Source organism: Tachyglossus aculeatus, chromosome 20, assembly GCF_015852505.1.
Source record: "Tachyglossus aculeatus isolate mTacAcu1 chromosome 20, mTacAcu1.pri, whole genome shotgun sequence".
In the NCBI taxonomy this organism is placed as follows: Eukaryota; Metazoa; Chordata; class Mammalia; order Monotremata; family Tachyglossidae; genus Tachyglossus; species Tachyglossus aculeatus.
This window is the reverse complement of record NC_052085.1, coordinates 8,306,033-8,329,177: the sequence shown is the minus strand read 5'-3', so window position 1 is coordinate 8,329,177 and position 23,145 is coordinate 8,306,033. Positions and strand designations below refer to the sequence as shown.

Here is a 23,145-nt window from a genome sequence, read left to right as displayed (position 1 = left end):
TGGAAAGAAAGAAAAACAACCCAAACTTGTTCTAATCCCAGGTCTGCCGCTTGCCTGTTGGGTGACTTTGGGCTGGTCACTTTAAATTCTGCACTCTTCAGTTTTGTCATCTGTGAAATAAGGATTGAACATACCTGTTCTCCTTCCCTCTTAATCTGTGAACCCCCTGTGGGGTGGGGACTGTTCGATCTGCCTGCAAACACTCAATAATTACCAATCATTCATTCAATCATATTTATTGAGCGCTCACTGTGTGCAGAGCACTGTACTAAGCGCTTGACCATTGACTGACTGAGCACTTACTCTGCTCAGGGTACTGTGCTAAGAGCTTGAGAGAGCACAATCGAGTTAGCAGACACCATTACTGCCCTCAAGAAGTTTACAGTCTGTTTACAAAGTGAAGCAGCACAGCCTAATGGATAGAAAATGGGCCTGGCAATCAGAAGGACCTGGGTTCTAAACCAAGCTCTTCCATTTGCCTGGCATGTGGTCTTGGGCAAGTCACTTTACTTCTCTGTACCTCTGTTACCTCATCTATAAAACGGGGACTAACACTGTGAACCCCATGTGGAATAGGGACTGTGTACCCCCTGATTAGACTGTATTTACCACAGTGCCTGGCACATACTAAGCACTTAACAAAAACCATGAAACAAACAGAACTCTGAGTCCTATTCATGAATTTTCAAAATACAAGCCAATAATCAGCTGAATAATTGCACTATGCACTCCACTTCTGCAATTTGAGCTTCAGGATAAAGAACTTGTTTCATCTGTTTCCTCTTACCATTTTCCTGAAGTCCAAACTCAGATCCAGCAGTTTCATTTGTATTGGCCAACTGCCTGGTATCACAGAGATGAGTAGCCTATATGAGCTACCACATTCCTGGTTTATTCCAGAGTAAACTGAAAGGCTTCACCAACACTTCAATTTTAAAATAAGGAAATAGGAAATAAAAACAAACCTTGCAGAGAACTAAAGAATGCTACAATATTAGGATGCTTCATCTTGGCCAAAAGGATGACTTCCTTCTGAGAAGCTTCTTTTTCTTGAACTGGCATCTGAAAAGGAAGTAATATAATCACTGGCCTTTGTCTGTAAAATTTTATTACTTCATTGTGTTTTAACTATCACTTCAAGAAGTCAGAGCCATACAAGATGCATGCTAAAGGTAAAACCTTTATAACGTTAACACTACTTATTTCAGCTTGTCCTTTACATTTCCTGAAAATGAGGTGCAAGCTTCAGGACTTCTTGAACATTTGAATACAGCAGTCCAGATGGACCACTGGACTATGAGAAGCAGCATGGCCTACTGGAAACAGGATGGGCCTGGAATTCATGGTTCCTGGGTTTTAATTCCACTTCTGCCATTTGCCTGTGTGCCCTTGGGCAAGTCATTTAACTTCTCCGTGCCTCCTGTTACATTTTTGTAAAATGGGGATTAAGACTGTGAAACCCGTGTAGGAGAGGGACCTGTGCCCAACCCCATTATTTTGTCTACCCCAGCACTTGGTACAGTCCCAGGCACATAGTAAACGCTTAACAAATACCATGGGGGGAAAAAAACGAAACAGGTCTGAGGACAAGCAGCAACTGCTGTTTAGTGTTTAGGAGAATCAATGATGCCCCAGACCAATATTTGTGAGAAAACTGTGGACACAAGATTACCTTAATACTGTCTTTACAGAGCTGTTTTGGACTATCCTCTACTCCATCATTTCTTACTATCTTTTTCACGATCCCTTCTGTAGCTTGGTAAAAGTGGTACTATATAAATGTGGTGACAGGGAAAGAGAGTTCTATTCCAATATAATAATTATTGTGGTGTTCATTAAGCACTTACTATGTGCCAAGTGCTGGTTAAAACACTGGGGCAGGTACTGGTAAGCAGATCAGACATAGTATGTTTGGGTTGTTGGTAATGGGGGTAGAGGGAAGTGTGAGAAATACATTTAAAAATGGAGAAAAATTAATAACAAGTACCTTTACAAATATAACCGCAGTTGTAAATAAAAAAAATTGTCTTGTACCGTAGTACGATGCTGAAAAATACGTATGAGCTGGACTAAATGATTATAAAAATGATTTTACTGAAAACGATGTTAAAAATTTCCATGAAATTATGCTTTAAATTAATTCATTTAAATATAAAAAGCAGGTGCTTGCTTTTCTCAATTCAGGTCTCAGGAATATAGTTACAATAAAAAGAATTATCCCCTTTGATACCATTCAAACACACAATGCCAGAATGCACAAATTGGAGTCATTTTTATTTCAAACTAACCTTTGTTAAATTGATTTCTTTGATAACACACTGCTGGTTATCTGCTTTTCCTTTTGCCAAGAATGCTTTTCCAAATGCTCCTTCGCCAATCATTTTAACTATGTCATATTTATCCATGATTTACTTATTGCTGGTTACTATATCTACAATTAGGAAATAGAGAATGGTTTATACTTTATTTGGCACATTAACAAAATTAAGAGATTCATGCAATGATAATCAGTCACCACAAGAAGCAGCGTGGCTCAGTGGAAAGAGCACGGGCTTTGGAGTCAGAGGTCATGGGTTCAAATCCCGGCTCTGCCACATGCCTGCTGTGTGACCTTGGGCAAGTCACTTAACTTCTCTGAGCCTCAGTTCCCTCATCTGTAAAATGGGGATTAAGACTGTGAGCCCCACGTGGGACAACCTGATCACCTTGTATCCCCCCCAGCGCTTAGAACAGTGCTTTGCACATAGTAAGCGCTTAACAAATGCCATCATCATCACCATGAGAAACATTAAATCTGGCTGTAACTGTTGTGTATAGTGCACTCCGCCTCAAATCTCCCCATTCCCAAGGACCTGCTTGATAAAAGCCCTTATTATTATTATTGCTAGTAATAATAATATTATTTGTTAAGTTCTGTGCTAAGTGCTGGGGTACAGCCAATACAATCAAACCAGACCCAAGCCCTGTCCTTCATGGGACTCAAACAGTTGAGCTCATTTCCTTCCAAAATGGCCTTTAACCTTAAATGACCACCCAATCTACATTAGCTGGGTCCACCACACGTTTCTCCCCATTTCTGTAGATGTAAAAAGGGAGGCAGCATGTGCAAGAATTCTGGGGTACCACGATACCCCAACTGCTGGGGAGGTTGTAGTTGCTGGATTAGAGATGGCTCAGCCAGAACTGTGAGGAGCAAGAAAACTTCCCTCCTTTAACTCTGCCACTTCCCCTCTCTGTCATTTATTTTCACGTCTCCCCCAATATATTGTAAAGGACTGTCAGGCAGGGATCGTGTCCACCAACTCTATTGCACTGTACATTCCCAAGCGCTTACCACATGGTATATGCTCAATAAATACCACAATGAATATTACAGATAAGCCGCATGGCCTAGTGGAAAGAGCCCGGGCTTGGGAGTCAGAGGACGTGGGCTCTAATCCCCCCTCTGCCCCTTGTCTCCTGTGTGACCTTGGGTAAGCCACTAAACTTCTCTGGGCCTCAGTTCCCTCATCTGTAAAATGGGGATTAAGACTACGAGCCCCCACGTGCGACAACTCGACTACCTTGTATCTACCCCAGAGCTGAGAACAGTGCTTGGCACATAGTCAGTGCTTAACAAATACCGGGTTCTAATCCCGGCTCCGCCACTTGTCAGCTGTGTGACTTTGGGCAAGTCACTTAACTTCTCTGGGCCTCAGTTACCTCGTCTGTAAAATGGGGATTAAGACAGTGCGCCCCACCTGAGACCACCCTACTACCAATGAGAACAGTGCTTGGCACATAGTAAGTGCTTAACAAATACCATTGGAAGAAAAGAAATGCCACTTAGCGGCCCAATCCAGCCCAGCCGTTCAATGTCGAGCCCCCGGCCCACTCAGGGCATCCTGGTTGCCGTGGAGAAGGGATCGCCATGGAAACGGGGGCCCGCTCTTGGGGCTTTCGCCCCGCTATGGGGACTTTCTGTTGCCATGGAGATAGCAGGCGGTGCGCGCGCACGCGCTTCCGGCGCCTAGGCCGTATCTCGTCGCGGTTGCTATGGGGACGGCGGGCCTTCGCTGCCGGACTTCCGGGAAGAAGCCGGCCGGCCGCCCAGAGGATCATGGGAAATGTAGTCCGCCGCGCCTCAGGCCCAAGGGCGGGGCCTCGGCCAGCCCCGGCCGGGACTTTCTGCTTCCGGGTCAGCCTCTCCTCACTTGCATTCATTCATTCATTCATTCATTCATTCAATCAATCAATCAATCAATCAATCAATCAATCGTACTTATTGAGCGCTTACTGTGTGCAGAACACTGGACTAAGCGCTTGGGAAGTACAAGTTGGCAACATCTACAGACGGTCCCTACCCAACAACGGGCTCACAGTCTAGAAGGGGGAGACAGATGACAAAACAAAACATGTAGACAGGTGTCCAAATCGTCAGAGCAAATAGAATTAAAGCTCTATGCACAGCATTAACAAAATAAATAGAATAGTAAATATGTACAAGTAAAATAGGGTAATAAATCTGTACAAACATATACACAAGTGTCGTGGGGAGGGGAAGGAGGTAGGGCGGAGGGGATGGGGAGTGGGAGGGGGAGAGGAAGGAGGGGGCTCAGTGTGGGAAGGCCTCCTGGAGGAGGTGAGCTCTCAGTAGGGCTTTGAAGGGAGGAAGAGAGCTAGCTTGGTGGATGGGCAGAGGGAGGGCATTTCAGGCCAGGGGGAGGATCTGGTCCGGGGGTCGATGGCGGGACAGGCGAGATCCAGGCCCAATGAAGAGGTTAGCAGCAGAGGAGTGGAGGGTGTGGGCTAGGCTGGAGAAGGGCAGAAGAGAGGTGAGGTAGGAGGGGGCGAGGTGATGGAGAGTCTTGAAGCTGCGAGTGAGGAGTGTTTGCTTGATTCACTTGTTTTTAATGGGAGTTTGTGAGGGTGCCTTCTTGCTGCTAGGCAGCATACTAAGTCCTGGGGTAGACACGAGCTAATCAGGTTGGACACGGTCCATGGGGCTCACATGGGGCTCATTCGTTCATTCATTCAATCGTATTTATTGAGCGCGTGTCAGCTGTGTGACTTCGGGCAAGTCACTTCACTTCTCTGGGCCTCAGTTACCTCATCTGTAAAATGGGGATGAAGACTGTGAGCCCCCCGTGGGACAACATGATCACCTTGTAACCTCTCCAGTGCTTAGAACAATGCTTTGCACATAGCAAGCACTTAATAAATGCCATCATTATTATTATTTGTGCCAGAGCACTGTACTAAGTGCTTGTTTCGTTGTCTGTCTCCCCCTTCTAGACTGTGAGCCTGTTGTTGGGTAGGGACCGTCTCTATATGTTGCCGATCTGTCCTTCCCGAGCACTTAGTACAGTGCTCTGCACACGGTAAGCACTCAATAAATACGATTGAATAAATGAAAGTACAAGAGAGACACAGTCTTAAGCCCCATTTTACAGAGGAGTTTAACAGAGGCCCAGAGAATGGCCAAGGCAAGCACCCTACACCTTGGGCCCCCTTATCACCCTGTGACAAACCCTCTCCAAGCCGCTTTATAAACGGGTTGATTCTTCCCTGAAGTCACCCGCTCCACACAACCAAGGAGTACAATTACCAACGGAAAATTTCCTTTTACTATTAATAATAATAACAAAAATAATGATGATGGTATTTGTTGAGCACTCTCTAAGCACTGGGGTAAATACAAGCTAATCAGTTTGGAGAGGGGCTGTCCCACATGGGGCTCACAGTCTCAGTCTCCATTTTACAGATAAGGAAACAGAGGGAAGTTCTTGTCCAGGGGGCCCAGGCTTGCTTGTGACCTTTGTCCATTCTACTCCCAGATCCCAAACCAGACTCACTCTGCCTCCACTCAACCTATTGCTTGGTTCAAAGTACTATAGCTTTGAACCAAATAATAATGATGGCATTTATTAAGTGCTTGTTATGTGTAAAGCATTGTTCTAAGCGCTGGGGAGGTTACAAGGTGATCAAAGTACTATAAGCTTGTTGTGGGCAAATAACATATCTACCAAATCCCAAAAGAGAGCTGTACTCTCCAAAGCGCTTAGTATAGTGCTCTACACACAGTAAGTGCTGAATCTATACCACTGATCGATCCACAACTTGGCCCACTGTACTTATCAATCAATCATATTTACTGTGTGCTCACTGTGTCAGGCACTGTACTAAACGCTTGAGAGAGTACGATACTCTCTCTTACTAGCCCCAGCTAGCATCACCTTAACCTTCTTCCCTCTCTAATTTTTGGTCCTGGCATCCTTCACTCCCACCAGCCTTGCTCCATGACCCCTGGATACCCTGCATTCTATTAACGAAAAATAAGGTTTAGATGACAGGGGGTCCAAGTATCTCGAATACAACAGCAAACTTCCCATCCAAAAAACACAAACTATACATTTTAACTGTTTTCCAATACCTTTGGAGAGTCAACGCTTCTTTCTGAACTTTGTGAACGTAATGGAAACTCGGCCAAGTATGAAGACGTTTTTCTTTTTGACTGTTTTCTGAAAGCTAGGTGGAACTAACGCCAAGGCCAATCTCAAAGCAAGCGTGTGGTAATAATCACATGAGACATAAGGGACCCATCTTCTGCTAACAATTCTCCTCTCAGGCACTCTCAACAGTGAACTGCTAAAGAAAAACAATAAAGTGGTTTCCTTTGTCCAGAGTTATATTCTAGCAATTCTCTGAAGGATTCATTCAATTGTATTTATTGAGCACTTATCCTGCAAATGCCCAAGAGAAATAAGGTCATAATGATGGGTTCATTTTGTCTCTACTTTGAAAGAGTTTCTTCACCTACTAATGAAGAAATGGCCAGCAAGCAGAATATTACTGTTTTAGATTCAAATCAACCAACAGCAATGAAGTCCTTACAGTGTGCAGAGCACTGCACTAAGCACTTGGAAGACTACAATACTAGAGTTGGTAGACACAATCCCTGCCTACAACAAGCTTACAGCCTACAGGGAAATAAGCACAACCCAAAAGTGTGATTTAGAAATATCTAAATCATCCTAAATTATGCAAAGACACAAATATGCAATAAATATTCAAAACCTTTAAAACATATTTTAGGGTGATTCTTTTCACTCAGAATGGAAGAAATCTGGGATGTTTCATCCCCTGTGGTTATATCAACTCCTTTTGCGGGCCAAAAAGATAATCATTTAAATTGTGCTACTAGATTATAAAGCACCAACATTCAAGTCCCAAAGCCCAGTGAGGTTTTAGATTTATTTTTCAAGCAATACTTATCTGGATGGGACTCCGTAACCTTCACAGCTTTTCCTCTCTTGTCCGTTTGACAAAGTGAACATACACAATGAGAACTAATCATTTTCTCAGGCCTGATTACTTAACTTGACAATTCTGCCTAATACGATTAGGAGTAATTTATTTCAGACTGCAGGTTGGCTCTCCTCTTGAGTTCTGACACCCAATCTGGATCATCATCTTCTTCTTCAAAGTCCCTATGACATGAGAAATTCAATTAATGGCACTTCTAAGCCAGCGCTGCACAATCATCAGACAGTATACGTTCCCTTTATACTTCAGAGACAACAGAAAGTCAAGCACTACAAGTAAAGCACTTACAGAACACTGAGAACATAAATAGCTAAGAAATGCCATGATGGGTGAGATCAATAATTCATCCAACCCATATTCCATCTCCCGTAGTGGCCTGAAATCATGATTCTGGGAGGAACAGTGTAATGGGTGTCCTCTTTGACATCCATCTCGTGTTTAGGGATGCACCGTGAAACATCTTGTCTTTTCTCTCAACCAGCCCAACAGACACGTGCAGATATAGGGCTCACAGTTAAAAGGAGAGAGGACGGGTATTTAATCCCCACTTTACAGATGAGGAAACTGAGGCTCAGAGAAGTTAAGTGACTTGCCCAAGGTCACACAGCAGGCAAGTTCTGGAGCCAGGATTAAAGCCCCAGGTCTCATGACTCTTACTTCTGTCATCTTTCCACTAAGCCATGCTCCTTCCCCCTTACTTACTTTATTAATTTCACAATTTCTATTCCTAAATTCTAGAATTTTTTTTATATTGTGATTCTAAAGGTGAAAAGTCAGGAAAAGCCCCCAATTAACAATGGAAAGCCACACAGAAACTACAATTTTAAACTGGTGAGAACAAAAAAATGCATGAAAATGATATAAAATTTCCCCTTTTAAACAAGAAATTGAAATCGTGGAATAATGCCTACATTCAGACACACATACACACAGTAAAGGACAAAGTTTTTTTGTGCTTGAACATACGTGTCCTCTTCATCCAATCTAGGTTCAAGTCTCTCGGGATCTAAGGCAACTTCCTCATGATCTCCATCTACACAGTCGGAGGCTTCAGCGCCTTCAGAAAGGGGTCCTCTCAAGAAGGCTTCAGAGTCTTTGAGATGTGAAAAGACACAATATCAATGTGGTTATTAAGGAATATTTTTCTTCCCTAGCACACTTGAGCACATTTCCATTATAGTACCCCACTCACCACTAACATCATTTTGCACTTTCCTAAGATTATTCCAATTAGAAAACAATTCTAAAAATGACAGTGATATTGCCAGTGGAGTCCCTCACGGGCACCCCAAGTTTTAGAAGATTTTACAGCCCAAGGTACCAGGGATGGCTATTTCTCTTGGGATAGTTGGCTGACGCAAGCATCTGTCTGGTTCAGGGACAGAATTGGTGGGGTGGGAAGGAAGAAGAGGGAGGTCACCGTCGGTAGGGACTGTCTCTATATGCTGCCAACTTGTACTTCCCAAGCGCTTAAGTACAGTGCTCTGCACACAGTAAGCGCTCAATAAATACAATTGATTGATTCAGGACCGGATCCACTCTTGTCTAAGCACTGGGCTCAAGTCCTGTCTAACATCAGCCTACATAATACCCAAGAATACCCTTTAAGATGCCCTGCTGGAAAACTGAAAAAATATGCTACAGCCAAGCTCTTATTCAGTCATATTTACTGAGTGCTTATTGTGTGCAGAGCCCCGGACTAAACGCTTGGGAGAGTACAATATAACAGAATTTTTCCCTGCCCACAGAAATCTTATAGTCTAGAGGGAATGACAGACATTGAAATGAATTTTTAAAACACAGCTATGTACACAAGTGCTGTGGGCTGTGTTTTTCATAAAACAGGAAAAGCCATCATTTACCTGATTTGTATATTGTATAGGTTTGAAATGCCAAGCTAAGATCGGCATTCTTGAGAACGTTCAGCAAGGTTTCTGGAGATTCTTTCAGCCACTGCTTCCGTGCATTATTCTCACTGTACTTTATTACAGAGCCACCTAGATAGGACGTCAAATGATTAGTGCCAAAATATGACGATGAGACGCCTGCAAGAAATCTACCTCGCTCTACTTATGCTGGAACACAGGCAAAACGTTCAAAGCATGCTTCCTCATCAATCCCATCAAGAGCGGTCACTAAATGCCTACTTTGAACAGTGCTTTGCACATAGTAAGTGCTTAATAAATGCCATCATCATCATTATTATTATTACTTGCGCATCTCTGTATGAGGCGCTGAGAGAATTTACAGAAGGGTAAAGGGGAAGGATTCGTTGAGTTTGTAACGTCGCGGGGAGACAAGAGAATGTACAATTGGATAAGTGGACGCGCACGTCAATGAAAACAACTTCAAATAAACCCTATGGAAAATACAAACTATAATTAGTTTGTAATATAATAATAATGATGGTATTTGTTAAGCGCTTGTGTACGTGGTGGGCTGTGAATGCTGAAGTGGATGTGGGGTGGGGATTAATGGTATTTATTGAGCGCTTACTGTGTCCGCTTGGAACTGTATCCTTTGGGAACGGAGTGTTCACTCCTCGCTCAGCCCCACAACACATGCACAGATCCATAATTTATTTATATTAATATCTGTCTCCTAATCTAGGCTGTAAGCTTGTCATGAGCAGGAAATATATCAACTCTGTTGTACTTTCCCAAGCGCTTAATACAGTGCTCTACACAATAAGTACTCAATAAATACCACAGATTGAATAAATGAATAACAGATCACAAAGACATGCAGAATTGTGGCATACTAAATGTATACTAACAGTCCATCTTCTCTTTCCCTACCTCTTTCTTCCTCCCCAGCTACACTGGAGGAAAGAATGGAAGCATTTTCCAAGGCATTTACTGCTGTATTGGAAATTCCCTTCTCCCACTGTCGCCTGTGAGGACTGGATGAATTCTCTCTCTTCGGATGGCCTATCCTATTTTCTGAATAAACAAAATGAGACAGAGAAAGAAAGAATTTGTTAATATTTTCTTGTCATTTGTTACCATCATTAAAAGAACCCTGCTTATTTTTGTTTCTCTCTTTCGGGTTCTCAAACCTTTGTCCCTAGCAGTGGTTCTTCCTATATTCACGAAAATTCAAAAACAAAAGAATGCAAAATAGATAAGAAAAAGTGAAAGCATAGAGCTGAAACCAAGCATTAAATTCACTGGTTTAAGATACAGCTGTCAGTTATTGGGGGGGGGGTGGGGGGGTGTGTGTGTGTGTGATGTGCTTTATGCATCTTTTGGACAAATATTTCAGTGTTTCAGAAACCCAGGCAGGTTTAGTACAGAGTTCAACTCAATAAGTACCACCAGTCAAGTAAGGGCTGCTAATGCCCCCAAAACTAGGGGTGCAGAAATGATGTTTTCACTTGCTTGTCCCAATTCCATGAGAACTATCACTATCACCCCAACTCCCCGGGATGGCACAATCTGCAACTCAATCAATGGCATTTATTGAGTGTTTACTGTGTGCAGAGCACTGTAATAAGCACTAGCTTCAAAAGCACGGAGAAGCAGCATGGCCTAGTGGATAGAGCACAGGCCTGGAAATCAGAAGGACCTGGGTTCCAGTCCCAGCTCTGCCTCCAGTCTGCAGTGTGACCTTGGGTAAATCACTTCACTTCTCTGTGCCTCAGTTACCTCGTATGTAAAACGGGGATTAAGACTGTGAGCTCCAACTTGCATCCAACCTGATTACCTTGTATCTATTTCAGTGCTTAGAATGGTGCCTGGAACATAGTAAGCACTTAACAAATACTGTTTTAAAAAAGCATCTGTTTCAGTTAGCTTTGCCAGCTAAAATAATCACATCACAATTTGGTCTTCTGATGTCGCTGTAAAATGAACCAGAAAAAACCCCCACTGTTTACCTTTTTCTGCACCAGTTATTCGTTTCAGAGCATTTTCAGTCAAATTCTTGTTAATGTTTTCTAAATCTGTACGGCTGCACTTTCTTCCTTGTTCTTCCCCTGTCTTGAAAGTATTAAAAAGCCAAATTAAATTCAGAGGACAAGAAATTCAAATTAAGTTTAAAATGGAAAATTCAATAACACCTATCACCTATTACTGGGAATACAAGCCGCCTTCCTAAATCTGTCTGCCCCCACTCCCATTGTATAGAAGGCTTGCATCCTTTCCTGCCTTTCCCATTATATTGTAAGCTCTCCATGGACATAGCTATTCATGTACTATATTGTAAACTCCTTGAGGGCAGGGATCCTGTCTGCTTACTCTATTGTACTCTCCCAGGCACTTAGTTCAGTACTCTGCATACAGTAGATGCTCAATAAATACTATCAACTAGAAGCAGCGTGGCTTAGTGGAAAAAGCACGGACTTCATCATCATCATCATCAACAATCGTATTTATTGAGCGCTTACTATGTGCAGAGCACTGTACTAAGCGCTTGGGAAGTACAAATTGGCAACAAATAGAGACAGTCCCTACCCAACAGTGGGCTCACAGTCTAAAAGGGGGAGACAGAGAACAAAACCAAACATACTAACAAAATAAAATAAATAGAATAGATATGTACAAGTAAAATAAATAAACAGAGTAATAAATATGTACAAACATAGAGGTCGTGGGTTCTAATCCCTGATCCGCCACTTGTCAGCTGTGTGACTCTGGGCAAGTCACTTAACTTCTCTGTGCCTCAGTCACCTCATCTGTAAAATGGGGATCAAGACTGTGAGCCCCAAATGGGACAACCTAATAACCTTGTATCTATCCCAGTGCTTAGAACAGTGCTTGGCACATAGTAAGCACTTAAATACCATTATTGTTATTATTATTGTTTTTGTTTAATGTACTCTACCACATGCCAAAGACAGTACTTTGCCCGGTAAGTGCTCAATAAATACTAGTGAATATCAACAGGAACTGGCTAGATGAAATGAGAGCACATTGATTCATAGCCAAAACTTGTATGTACAGTTATCCGCTTTTACAGACTACATGTATCGGTGATTCAATATACAACAGACCTTCAGTTTCACCATCAAGTGCACTGACCACACTAACTAGACACTGAGGACACTGCTGAATAACAGTTCCAGTTTTTCTAGCTAACAAGCATGAGATGTTCACAAACATCACCAATACTCTTTGTGAGAAAATAGCCATTTATTTGCCATTTCTCTCTACATGGTTTGAAAACAGGGAAGATTTATTCCTTTCTCAAGGAGAGCTCACCATACTGCTGGCTTCATTTCCAGGAAGCACACCTGTTCGGACAGGACCGGCTTAAAAAAAGAAGAAAAACTTACAATCAACAGTACTTACTGAGAGCTTACTGTGCATTTGAAAGAGTAAAATACAGTTTGTAGATATGATCCATGCCCTCAAAGAGTTTGCAATTTAGCAGGGGAGAAGCAAAAATAATTTTGCGGTTACTAATTTTTCTTTTTCTTTTAAGTTCTGAGGGCATAGTCAGGCCAGAGCTTTTGAGAGTTAAACAGCTATTCTGATTATAGCTAGGTGTAATTTTCCCAGTTGATTTTTTTCCTGGAGTTGCAAAACTGGAGTGTCTCTAACAGGGCATTTCATGCTAGTCCGTGAAGCTAAGGAACTGTTTATGAAAACGTGCTTTTGAGAAATTTCACCCTTTTTTCTTGGCGTATCGGCTTTAGGGTTCCGGGTTTCCTCTATCACCTGTTCACCATACTCGGCAATTATCTATAAATTAAGAACAGAGTTTCTTCAGAAGGAGTCTAAATGAATCCACCCAACAGTCAGTCAGAAGGACATCACTTTTCTGCTGTACGCTAAACTCCGTGGAAAGCTAGAATCTAAAAATGTCAACATCATTTCATGAAATATCAAAAAAAATCGGTTCATACTCTACCTCTGGTGGTAAACACTTCTGGATAAGCTTTGTTAAAGAGCCTCTGGAGAGAATTGAGGTGACTGAAGGGCGGTATGTGGGATTTCTCTTAAACATCTGCTTTATTAAATAGTGAAGCTCATAAGAGTAATGAGTTGGAAGAGGACTGTAGGATCCTTTGCATATCTTGAGGATGAGAGTTTTCCAACTATTGGCCTGAAACTAAATGATAAAAAAACAAATTTGAAAGCAGAACGAAGGAGAAAAAAAAACCCACCCCCAGGGAACAGACAAGCACAGATGGATCACTATGCCTTAGAGTGGTTTGTCATTCAATCCACTCTTGGCTCTTCCTTTTTCTCAAGGGGATTCCCAAACAAAAACTGGTGCCGACCCTTTGTTCTGCCCGGCTCTAAGCAGCAGAAAAGCGAGAATGGGAATCCGGAAAAGCGAGAATGGGAATCAACCTCCATTTTCTGACCAGTAGACTGTCCTCTCACAATAGCCTCTCTCACACAAATTTTGGGATTCTTTGTAAGAGTCAAAAGGATGGGGAGAGATGATACATAAATTTGTATTACCACATTCCCTTCCCCTCCTATCATTTTGATAGAGGTGTAAAGTTGGCCCAGAATAACTGACAGGATTTTCAGGGAATGGTAGGTTGAATTATAAGCTTGTCAGTGGGGATTGTTTCATCCTAGTCCATTGTACTTTCCCAAGTGCTTAGCACAGTGCTCTGCACGTGGTAAGTGCTCAATATACCACTGATTGAGTGAATACTGTTCCCTCCATTCAGAGATAATCTGCATGGGAGTCTTCCTTAACCTTCATGAGTAGCTCGTTATGATAAGAGGTGAACAGTGTGAAATGAGAACTCTTGTGTGGCTGGGCAGTGAAGTAATTTTTAAACCTGGAACTTCCAATTTGTTCCTTCTGCTTAAACATCTTGAAAACCCTATTTCAAAGTTCTGATTGGTCTGTTCTAAGGAGTCAAAAAGCCCACATCAATTTAGTTATTCCTTAGGACTGGGGAGCAGGAAATACAATTAACAAGTGTTTGCTTTGGCGAGTGGAATACTTACTGGATGTTTAAGGGTACAGAGCTCATACAAAATGCATCCCAGGGACCATATATCACTGGAGGTATAAAAAAATGGAATGAGGAATGAATTACCAAAAGTGGTGACTTTGCGTTAACTGAGGTTAGAAATGAAATGCAAAATGTGTCTTCCAATACATAAATGGCAGAGGTCATTTATTTAATTTAAAAAAAAATTGTCTTTGTTAATTCAAACAATAGTTCCGAGAGCTCTTAATGGTTCTTCCTTTCCTTATGAGTACATAAGCGAAGGGGAGATCGCCAAGGGTTCTCTGAAGTTTCTGCAGGGTGCTTACAAAGTACTGTGCATTCCCTGCCACCTCAAATCTTTTTATCCTAACACCACATTTAAGCCCCATCGAAGCCCTCCCATCACAGCTGAAGTACCTTTCATACAGAAAACCCATTCCCCGTGCTCTCAGAGGGCCACTTCTATGGGCTTCAAAACCAGTGCTTTCTACTGCCACACAGATGATGTCTTAAAGGTGGCCCACAATCCAACTATTGCAAGATACCAAGCTAATAAGCGTCTTTGAGGAGAGAAGAGTTCAGCACATACCTTTTATTGTTGTAGGGCATATTCTCCCATACTTCCGGAGGCACATAATAAGGCGTTCCCACGTAGGTACAAGCAAACGCCATAGGACTAACCAAAACAGTGATAAAACGACTGTTACCGAGGCGCATTGACTGAGGTTTGTTTTGAATCGAGTCTGCCAGAGAAGAGGGCTGCTTACCTGGAGAGAAGCCGGGCAGATCCAAAATCTCCTAATTTCACTTTTCCCTTTTGAGTGAGGAAGACATTCTGCATTACAAAAAAGGAGAATAATTCAGAGTTTTACTTTGGTCAAATACTCTAGTGTTCAATATGAGAGATGCTAGACTTTTCTCAGCCTGAAAATGAACAGAGGAAATGGATGGAAAACAGTGGAAACAGGGATCCTTCTGACATGACCTAATGGAAAGAGTTCTAGTCCTAGCTCTGGCACTGGCCTGCTCTATGAGCTTAGGCAAGTCAGTGAACCTCTATGGGCCTCTGTTTCCTCATCTGAAAATGGAGAGAAGATAGATTGTGAATCCCGTGAGGGACAGGGACTGTGTCTAATATGACATCAGTACTTAGGATATACTAAGTGCTTAATCAGTGTTATAATTATTTTCACAGCTGTCCTTATTTTTTTCTTTTGGAGGCAGAAAGTGGGTATTAAAATTCAAAGAAGAATAAAGGACAGGTAACCAGATGGACGTCAGATGCACACCTGATTTTACAATCTTAACTGTTAAGGGGCAAAGAGCAAACATTAGCTCCATCTGGGCCCAAGCCTATGTCTATTTTCCACCTACTTTAAAAAATAAAATCAATGGCAAATGACAATGGTAAGCCATCTACATCATTTTAATTTTTTAAAAAATAATCAGTCACATAGATTAAGACTTTTAGACATCCTTATTGCCTTTTGTTCTGAAATAAAATTACTCTGGTTTACTATAAACACAGCTTTTTGCAAAAACTTATAAACTTAAATGAGTTTATATATGTATATGTTTGTACATATTTATTACTCTATTTATTTTACTTGTACATATTTATTCTATTTATTTTATTTGGTTTATATGTTTTGTTTTGTTGTCTGTCTCCCCCTTCTAGACTGTGAGCCTGCTGTTGGGTAGGGACCGTCTCTATATATTGCAAACTTGTACTTCCCAAGCGCTTAGTACAGTGCTCTGCACACCGTAAGCGCTCAATAAATACGACTGAATGAATGAATGAGTCTCAGGTTGATCCCACATGAAACAGGGCAAGAATCTTTTAAAAAGTGGTAAATGTATTCCCCTCACCTTAGATTTGATATCTCTGTGCAACACACGCTTGTTATGAATATGATTCACACCCAAACACATTTGTGCAAACCAGTGAAGTATCTAGGAGGAGAAAAAACAAAGCCCATATGTCACGTTTTCTTAAGGAAGTAACATTAATAAAGCCATGATTCTGGAAAAGTATTTACCACATTCAAGGATTTGCGAGCCCTTCACTTCTTCCACAACATATGAGTTCCTAACACTGTTAAAGAACTAGCATGAGTTTTTCCCACAGTGGACATCATCTCTCTGGATAGAACCTGATGCCACAGATGTGGGCAGTCACATGATATAGGTCAAAATGCAGGTAATATAATGCGAGTGGTTCTTCAAGAACGTGATCCCCAGAGTACAGGAGGCTTGACCATGTGAAACAGCATCGCACTGGCCGTGGATAGCTGGATGGGCAGAATGGGCTGGGAAAAAGGAAGAGAATTACTTCCTCCCCACCACTGCTCAACAAGTCACATATCTTCTCTGGGCCTCAATTACCTCATCTATAAAATGGGGATTAAGACTGTGAGCCCCACATGGGACATGGACGGATTATCTTGAATTTACCTCAGTGCTTAGTACAGTGTCCGACACAAAGGAAGCGCTTAAGAGATACCGTTAAAATAAAAAGTTGGTCTTCTTACTGTGTCTTCAGGAAATAACTTTCCTTTTTGTTGTTTGATCTTCTGCATTAAGTCACCTTCATCACAATATTCCATCACGATATACAAGTGCCCATCAGCTTAAATGGAAGTAAAGGTGATTACATTTATGATACAACTGTAAATAGCAAAATTCAGATAGACTTTTTAGTAAGTAATAAATGGGCTTATTTACCCTCAAAAGATTCTTTAAAGGTAACAATATTGGGGTGTTTCATCTTAGCCAACAGAATTGCTTCTTTCCTAGAGTTCTGTATATCAGAGAGAGACTGGAAGAAAATGTTTAGTAGCTATAGTTCTGCAAGTGAATTAAAAAAAGGAGCAACCAAACGACAGAGATCATATTTTGGGTACTGGAAAATTTTGAACCACTGAATTCAACGGCCTTAAAACCAAATGTCTCCTTTGTTTTCTTTGAGTTGACTAGAGACAGCTGCCGGTACAACCTGAACTACCGAAACAAAGAGAGGCAAAGATAATAACCAAATCAATTCGCAAAGTTGATTTTCCCAGACTGTGCCTGTGCTTTACAGAATGAAGATAAAATTTGCATTAGGATTGCAGTGACCATTGACAAATGGGCACTTGATTATGTACTGACACAAATTCAGTTCAGAACATAACGAAAAATAAATTGCTGCTCTGAAACATCAACCTCAAATTTAAAATACTTAATAAAAGAATGTTTTAAAAATCAAATCATATGACTTCACTGCTCATTTTTCTTTTAGAAGTTTTCTTCCTTGGCGACAGCTGTGCTTTAATTGGCTGAATTGACCAAAGCCCTTGGAAGCCTTCAGATTCAGAAATTTTAGAACTTTTTTATCTTGCGTCTCCCTTTCCTTTCAGGTGAGGCAAGTATAGGCTCCCTTCAGGGGGTAGAGAGAAAAATTCCACACCCCTGAGTTCTCTCCAGACCTGAGATGTTGGGGGCAGAGCAATTAGCTTCATCTCTACAGCTCTTGGGGGCAGTGATGAAGCATTTATCCTGCCCCAGTGGGGGACAACGAGGAATGGTTCCCCTCATGGTGACTCCATTCCTTGGACACCCTCTTTCTGGTTTGGGGGTCTTTCCCGGTTCCTGCCGCAGTCAGGGAAGACTCACCGGGATTTCTCCGAGACAGGGCCCTCTCCTGACCACTGCAGGGCTCGGTGCCCTTTCCCAGGGCCAGCCAGAAGCTTTTTCCATGCCCTCCACCCCACTTCAGACCTCCTTCATCCCTACCCAGGGGCCGGAGAGGTTGCGCTCATGTTTCCATCCACAGATGAGTCCGGGTAGCACCCGGGCAGCGCCAGATGGGGATCACAGGTGGAGGTTCCCACTTAACCCATGACAAAACATGATCCTCTGACCCTATCATCTTTGCAGTTTCAGCTCTCTCGCCTCTATCTCCCTGCATCCCTGTTCTATCAGAATCTCTGTCCTTTCCCCCTCTGGAGGTCACACCCTTTGTTTGCTCCTAAATTCAAAATGAAGAGCTGGCCCTTAGAGACCACCTATGGACCATCCCGTGCCGGGAGAATAAGCTAGTTGCCCCAGACATCCAGGCCTTGGCTTGTCATAGGGGCCAGGCAGAGGTCATGTCGTGTGGCTACATTCTTTAGCCTTTGTCGCTGGCCCCACCTCCATCACTCCTTCCACAAGCCAAGTCAGAAGGCTGTGTGCCCTCTTTCTCTTTCAGGCTGGGTATGCCACCCCAGAACCCGAGAGTAAATATAGCCTGAGCCAGCCTCCTCCCCTGCTGTGTAAGCGTGAGGACTTTTTTCTGCACATTTACACAACCCACTCTTCACCACGAGCCCAAGGACAGACATTATTAATTCTTTTTACAGTAAAAGATAAACTGTCCAAACTCCAATGACCTGAATCAGGGTTAGTTTGTATCAATGGGGAAAAAAAATCTGTTAGACTAATGGAACTAAAATGCTCAAACGGCCGTGGGCCTTTCCAAGACAGCCGAATCTTAAGTTAATTATCCTAATGCACTGTAGTCCCAATTAGTTCAGATAATTAGCTCGCTTGTGTATTCATCATAACTGGCATTACCATCTAATGCTCCGCTACTGTCCTCCGTGATGGAGTTAAAAAAGAGAACGCTGAACTTAATAAAATTTCAGTTTCTCCAGGTTAGGCTAATCAATTGTGTCCATGAGTCTAATGCTCCTGTTATATTTACTGTATTTATTTTGCCATAAAACCTGATTGTTCCTTACTTCCAAACCAGGTAACACACTGAGCTTGAGCCTTCGATTATTATGACAAGCAGGTACATTCAGTCCTGTGGGAATGCAGGGGGTTAAGGTGCCATAAACAAACACAAATCATCAGGCTCTAATTTATGATGCTTTTGTTCAACACAATCCCAAGCAATTTAACTTACCTGGCTTTCCCTGTAGGAGGAAAAATATCGAGCTCATTGTGATTAATCAGTTGCTTACATTTTAGGAGGAAAAGCTTTCAGAATTACCTTGGGAAGTCTTATTTCCTTCATGGCATATGTCTGGTTGCTGCTTTCTTGCCGAACTAAAAGAGCCCTACCAAAGGAGCCCTCACCAATCACTTTGAGGATGGCAAAGTCTTCCATGGTGGAATGGCAGTTCTTCAGGTTTGGTCCTTTACATTCCATGGGAAAAATGTCCAGTTTTGCACCACTGCATCACAAAAGTTAAATGTGGGTATTGCACAGGATAACAGTGTTTGGAGCTCTCTGGAAAGACAGTTGCTATACAATTCCACATTCCAACTAATTTTCTTTAATGCTTTCTTAGTTAAGTCATCATCAAGAATATTTTCAACTTGGGACACGCTAAACTATATGGGCATTTGTTGCAGCACATCATTATAAAAAAAAATCTGGAGCATAAATTAATAGAAGATTGTGATTCCAGAATTTTTCTGAGCCTGAAAATGTCCAATAATGTTTTCCTCCTCTTTCTGGGCTGCTCTAAGAATTGACCTATTATTAGACAAAACCTGAGGTGAGTTTCTTGAAAAAGAACCCCACTATGCCATACCTATTCACCCAACATTTTAGGACCAGGTTTCATTCCCTTCATGCACCTTCCAGAAGAATTTCATATTTCACTAAACCAACCCTGGGAAACTAAGGCAGGGGAATCCATATTTTTTTTCAACCGTAGACATTCATTTACTGATCACAACAGGAAGCACAGCAAGTTAGGTATTCAAAAATATTGATTTTTTTAAGCAGCAGTAAAAAGGTGTAAAAACAATTTAATCCAAGACCACGGGATGCCCCACCCAATCTATAGAAAAAGCCATTTCATTATCTAAAGATCCCTTCACTCCAAAGTGCACGGGGACAGTCAACAAAGCGGCTGGATTGGGAAGCTTTGATTTCTCCGGGTTTTCATTTTAATTAGCCGGCAAATAAAGATTAAAAATGCAAATCCGCTCACCCAAACAGGGTGAGAAGCAGATGCTGTGAAGCTTCAACACCAAGTCCAGTAAAGGTGGGTGACATTTAGAAGTTGCCGGGGTAAGGGGAATGTCTACAAGGCCGAAAGAAAGGGGAGTTAGATGGAAGCTAATTTGCGGTACCCCTCCCGCCAAAACCCGGATGATTATTATGATATTTATTAAGCGCTTACTATGTGCCTGGCACCGTATTAAGCACTGGGGTGGATACAGGCAAGTCGGGTTAGACACAGTCCCTGGCCCACGTGGGGTTCACAGTCTCGATCCCCATTTTTTAGACTGTGAGCCCACTGTTGGGTAGGGACCGTCTCTATATGTTGCCAACTTGTACTTCCCAAGCGCCTAGTACAGTGCTCTGCACACAGTAAGCGCTCAATAAATACGATTGATGAAATTTTCCAGATGGGGTAACTGAGGCCCAGAGAAACGAAGTGACTTGCCCAGGGTCACACGGCAGACAGCGCTTAGGACACTGCTTCAGCGCTTAGAACAGTGCTTTGCACATAGTAAGCGCTTAATAAATGTCATTAAAAAAAAAGTGGCGGAGTTGACATTAGAACCCAAATCCTTCTGACTCCTAGGCCTGTGTGCTCTATCCATTAGGCCATGCTGCCCTCTCTAAGCGCTTAGTGCAGTGCTTTGTACACAGGAAGTGCTCATTACGATTAATAATCAGAAGCGCTGTAGTAAGCGCTTGGGAGAGTGCAATACAACAGAGTTGGCAGAACCGTTACTTGCCCACACCAAGCTTACAGTGTAGAGGGACTGGTATGAAAGCAGCAGGTTGTAGTGGCGGCTAGAGCCCGGGCCTGGGTTCAGAAGGTCATGGGTTCTAATCCCGCCTCCGCCCCTTTTCTGCTGGGTGCCCTTGGGCAAGCCACTTCACTTCTCTGGGCTTCAGTTCCCTCGCGACCCCCCTGAGAGGCCTTCCCAGACTGAGCCCCCTCCTTCCCCTCTCCATCCCCCCCGCCTTACCTCCTTCCCCTCCCCAAAGCACCTGTATGTATGTATATATGATTGTATGTGTTTATTATTCTATTTATTTATTATTTATTTAATTTGTGCATATTTATTCTATTTATTTTATTTTGTTAATACGTTTTGTTTTGTTCTCTGTCTCCCCCTTCTAGACTGTGAGCCCACTGTTGGGTAGGGACCGTCTCTAGATGTTGCCAACTTGGACTTCCCAAGCGCTTGGTACAGTGCTCTGCACACAGTAAGCGCTCAATAAATAGGACAATGAATGAATGAATGAAAGCTGCATGGCTCAGTGTAAAGAGCCCGGGCTTTGGAGTCAGAGGTCACGGGTTCAAATCCCGACTCCACCAACTGTCAGCTGTGTGACTTCAGGCAAGTCACTTCACTTCTCTGGGCCTCAGTTACCTCATCTGGAAAATGGGGATTAAGACTGTGAGCCCTCCTTGGGACAACCTGATCAATCAATCGTATTTATTGAGCGCTTACTGTGTGCAGAGCACTGTACTAAGCGCTTGGGAAGTACAAGTTGGCAACATATAGTGACAGTCACCATCATCATCATCATCAATCGTATTTATTGAGCGCTTACTATGTGCAGAGCACTGTACTAAGCGCTTGGGAAGTACAAATTGGCAACATATAGAGACAGTCCCTACCCAACAGTGGGCTCACAGTCTAAAAGGGGGAGACAGAGAACAAAACCAAACATACTAACAAAATAAAATAAATAGAATAGATATGTACAAGTAAAATAAATACATAGAGTAATAAATATGTACAAACATATATACAGGTGCCGTGGGGAAGGGGAGGAGGTAAGATGAGGGGGATGGAGAGGGGGACGAAGGGGAGAGGATCACCTTGTATCCCCCCCATCCCAGCGCTTAGAACAGTGCTTGGCATATAATAAGCTCTTAATAAATGCCATCATTTATTATTATTCTTAAGTACCTGGTGCAAGGCGGGGCGCTGCAGCAGGCCGGAGTGCGGGCAGACTCCCGCCCGCCCGCCGTTTCCATGGATACAGGGGCGGGGCCTCGGCAGGAAGGGGCGTGCCTACAGGAAGGCAGTGGTCTCCATGGATACGGGCGCGACCTCGCGAGAAGTGGGCGTGGCTAGATGGAGCCCGCCCCCTCCCTCCGAGACCGGAAGCCAGCGAGCGCGAGCCCTGCCCCATCGTCTCTATGGTTCGCGGCCCCCGCCAGAACTGCGCCGCCTCGCGGGAGGGCGCGAGGATTGCAGCTACCCCAGTCCTTCGCAGCCTTAGCCAGGGCTCCCTGCCAACAGCCCGGCCTTGGGAGGCACAGGGCCTGGGTTCTAATCCCACCTCCGCCGCTTCATTCATTCGTATTTATTGAGCACCTACTGTGTGCAGAGCACACTTGTCAACTGGGTGTGACCTTGGGCAAGTCCAAAGAGGCCTTCCCAGACTGAGCCCCCTCCTTCCTCTCCCCCACTCCATCCTTCCCCTCCCCACAGCACCTGTATATATGTATATATGTTTGTATGTATTTATTACTGAGAGCTCACCTCCTCCAGGAGGCCTTCCCAGACTGAGCCCCTTCCTTCCTCTCCCCCTCTTCCCCCTCTCCATCCCCCCATCTTACCTCCTTCCCTTCCCCACAGCACCTGTATCTATGTGTATATGTTTGTACATATTTCTCTATTTATTTTACTTGTACATATCTATTCTATTTATATTATTTTGTTAGTATGTTTGGTTTTGTTCTCTGTCTCCCCCTTTTAGACTGTGAGCCCACTGTTGGGTAGGGACTGTCTCTATATGTTGCCAACTTGTACTTCCCTAGCACTTAGTACAGTGCTCTGCACACAGTAAGCACTCAATAAATTCAATTGATTGATTATTACTCTATTTTATTTTGTTAATATGTTTTGTTGTCTGTCTCCCCCTTCTAGACTGTGAGCCCGCTGTTTGGTAGGGACTGTCTCTGTGTTGCCAACTTGTACTT

General features: G+C 43.0%; 2 protein-coding genes across 6 annotated transcripts in view; both read right to left on the bottom strand.

Annotated features, from left to right (window-relative positions):
• The window catches only part of NEK5 (NIMA related kinase 5), a 29,451-nt gene extending 22,327 nt beyond the window's left edge, over nucleotides 1-7,124 (bottom strand). For 3 of the 4 annotated variants that reach the window (XM_038761715.1, XM_038761718.1, XM_038761717.1), the window contains exons 1-3: nucleotides 3,803-3,942; nucleotides 2,289-2,431; nucleotides 966-1,062 (exon numbers count right to left, since the gene is read on the bottom strand). In XM_038761715.1, coding sequence (XP_038617643.1) covers nucleotides 966-1,062; nucleotides 2,289-2,405 — 214 coding nt within the window. In that variant the 5' untranslated portion in view covers nucleotides 2,406-2,431; nucleotides 3,803-3,942. Of the gene's footprint in view, nucleotides 1-965; nucleotides 1,063-2,288; nucleotides 2,432-3,802; nucleotides 3,943-6,412 lie in introns of those variants that run through there. The other variant, XM_038761716.1, reaches the window with a different exon arrangement.
• Nucleotides 7,125-7,214: 90 nt separating this feature from the next.
• NEK3 (NIMA related kinase 3) lies at nucleotides 7,215-22,180 on the bottom strand. Of its 2 annotated transcripts, XM_038761719.1 has the most exons (17): nucleotides 22,127-22,174; nucleotides 20,179-20,271; nucleotides 19,227-19,410; nucleotides 16,934-17,027; nucleotides 16,741-16,838; nucleotides 16,079-16,162; nucleotides 14,977-15,044; nucleotides 14,799-14,885; nucleotides 14,223-14,277; nucleotides 13,159-13,359; nucleotides 12,917-12,989; nucleotides 12,507-12,556; nucleotides 11,183-11,285; nucleotides 10,104-10,247; nucleotides 9,168-9,302; nucleotides 8,272-8,398; nucleotides 7,215-7,469 (listed from the first exon to the last, which is right to left on the bottom strand). In XM_038761719.1, exons 2-17 carry the CDS (start codon nucleotides 20,241-20,243, stop codon nucleotides 7,382-7,384), a joined length of 1,656 nt encoding a protein of 551 aa, XP_038617647.1. In that variant the 5' UTR covers nucleotides 20,244-20,271; nucleotides 22,127-22,174; the 3' UTR covers nucleotides 7,215-7,381. The 2 variants fall into 2 exon arrangements, with proteins under 2 accessions (XP_038617647.1, XP_038617648.1); XM_038761720.1 differs by lacking the exon at nucleotides 20,179-20,271 and having other exon boundaries at nucleotides 22,127-22,180.
• Between the last annotated feature and the right edge of the window lie 965 nt (nucleotides 22,181-23,145).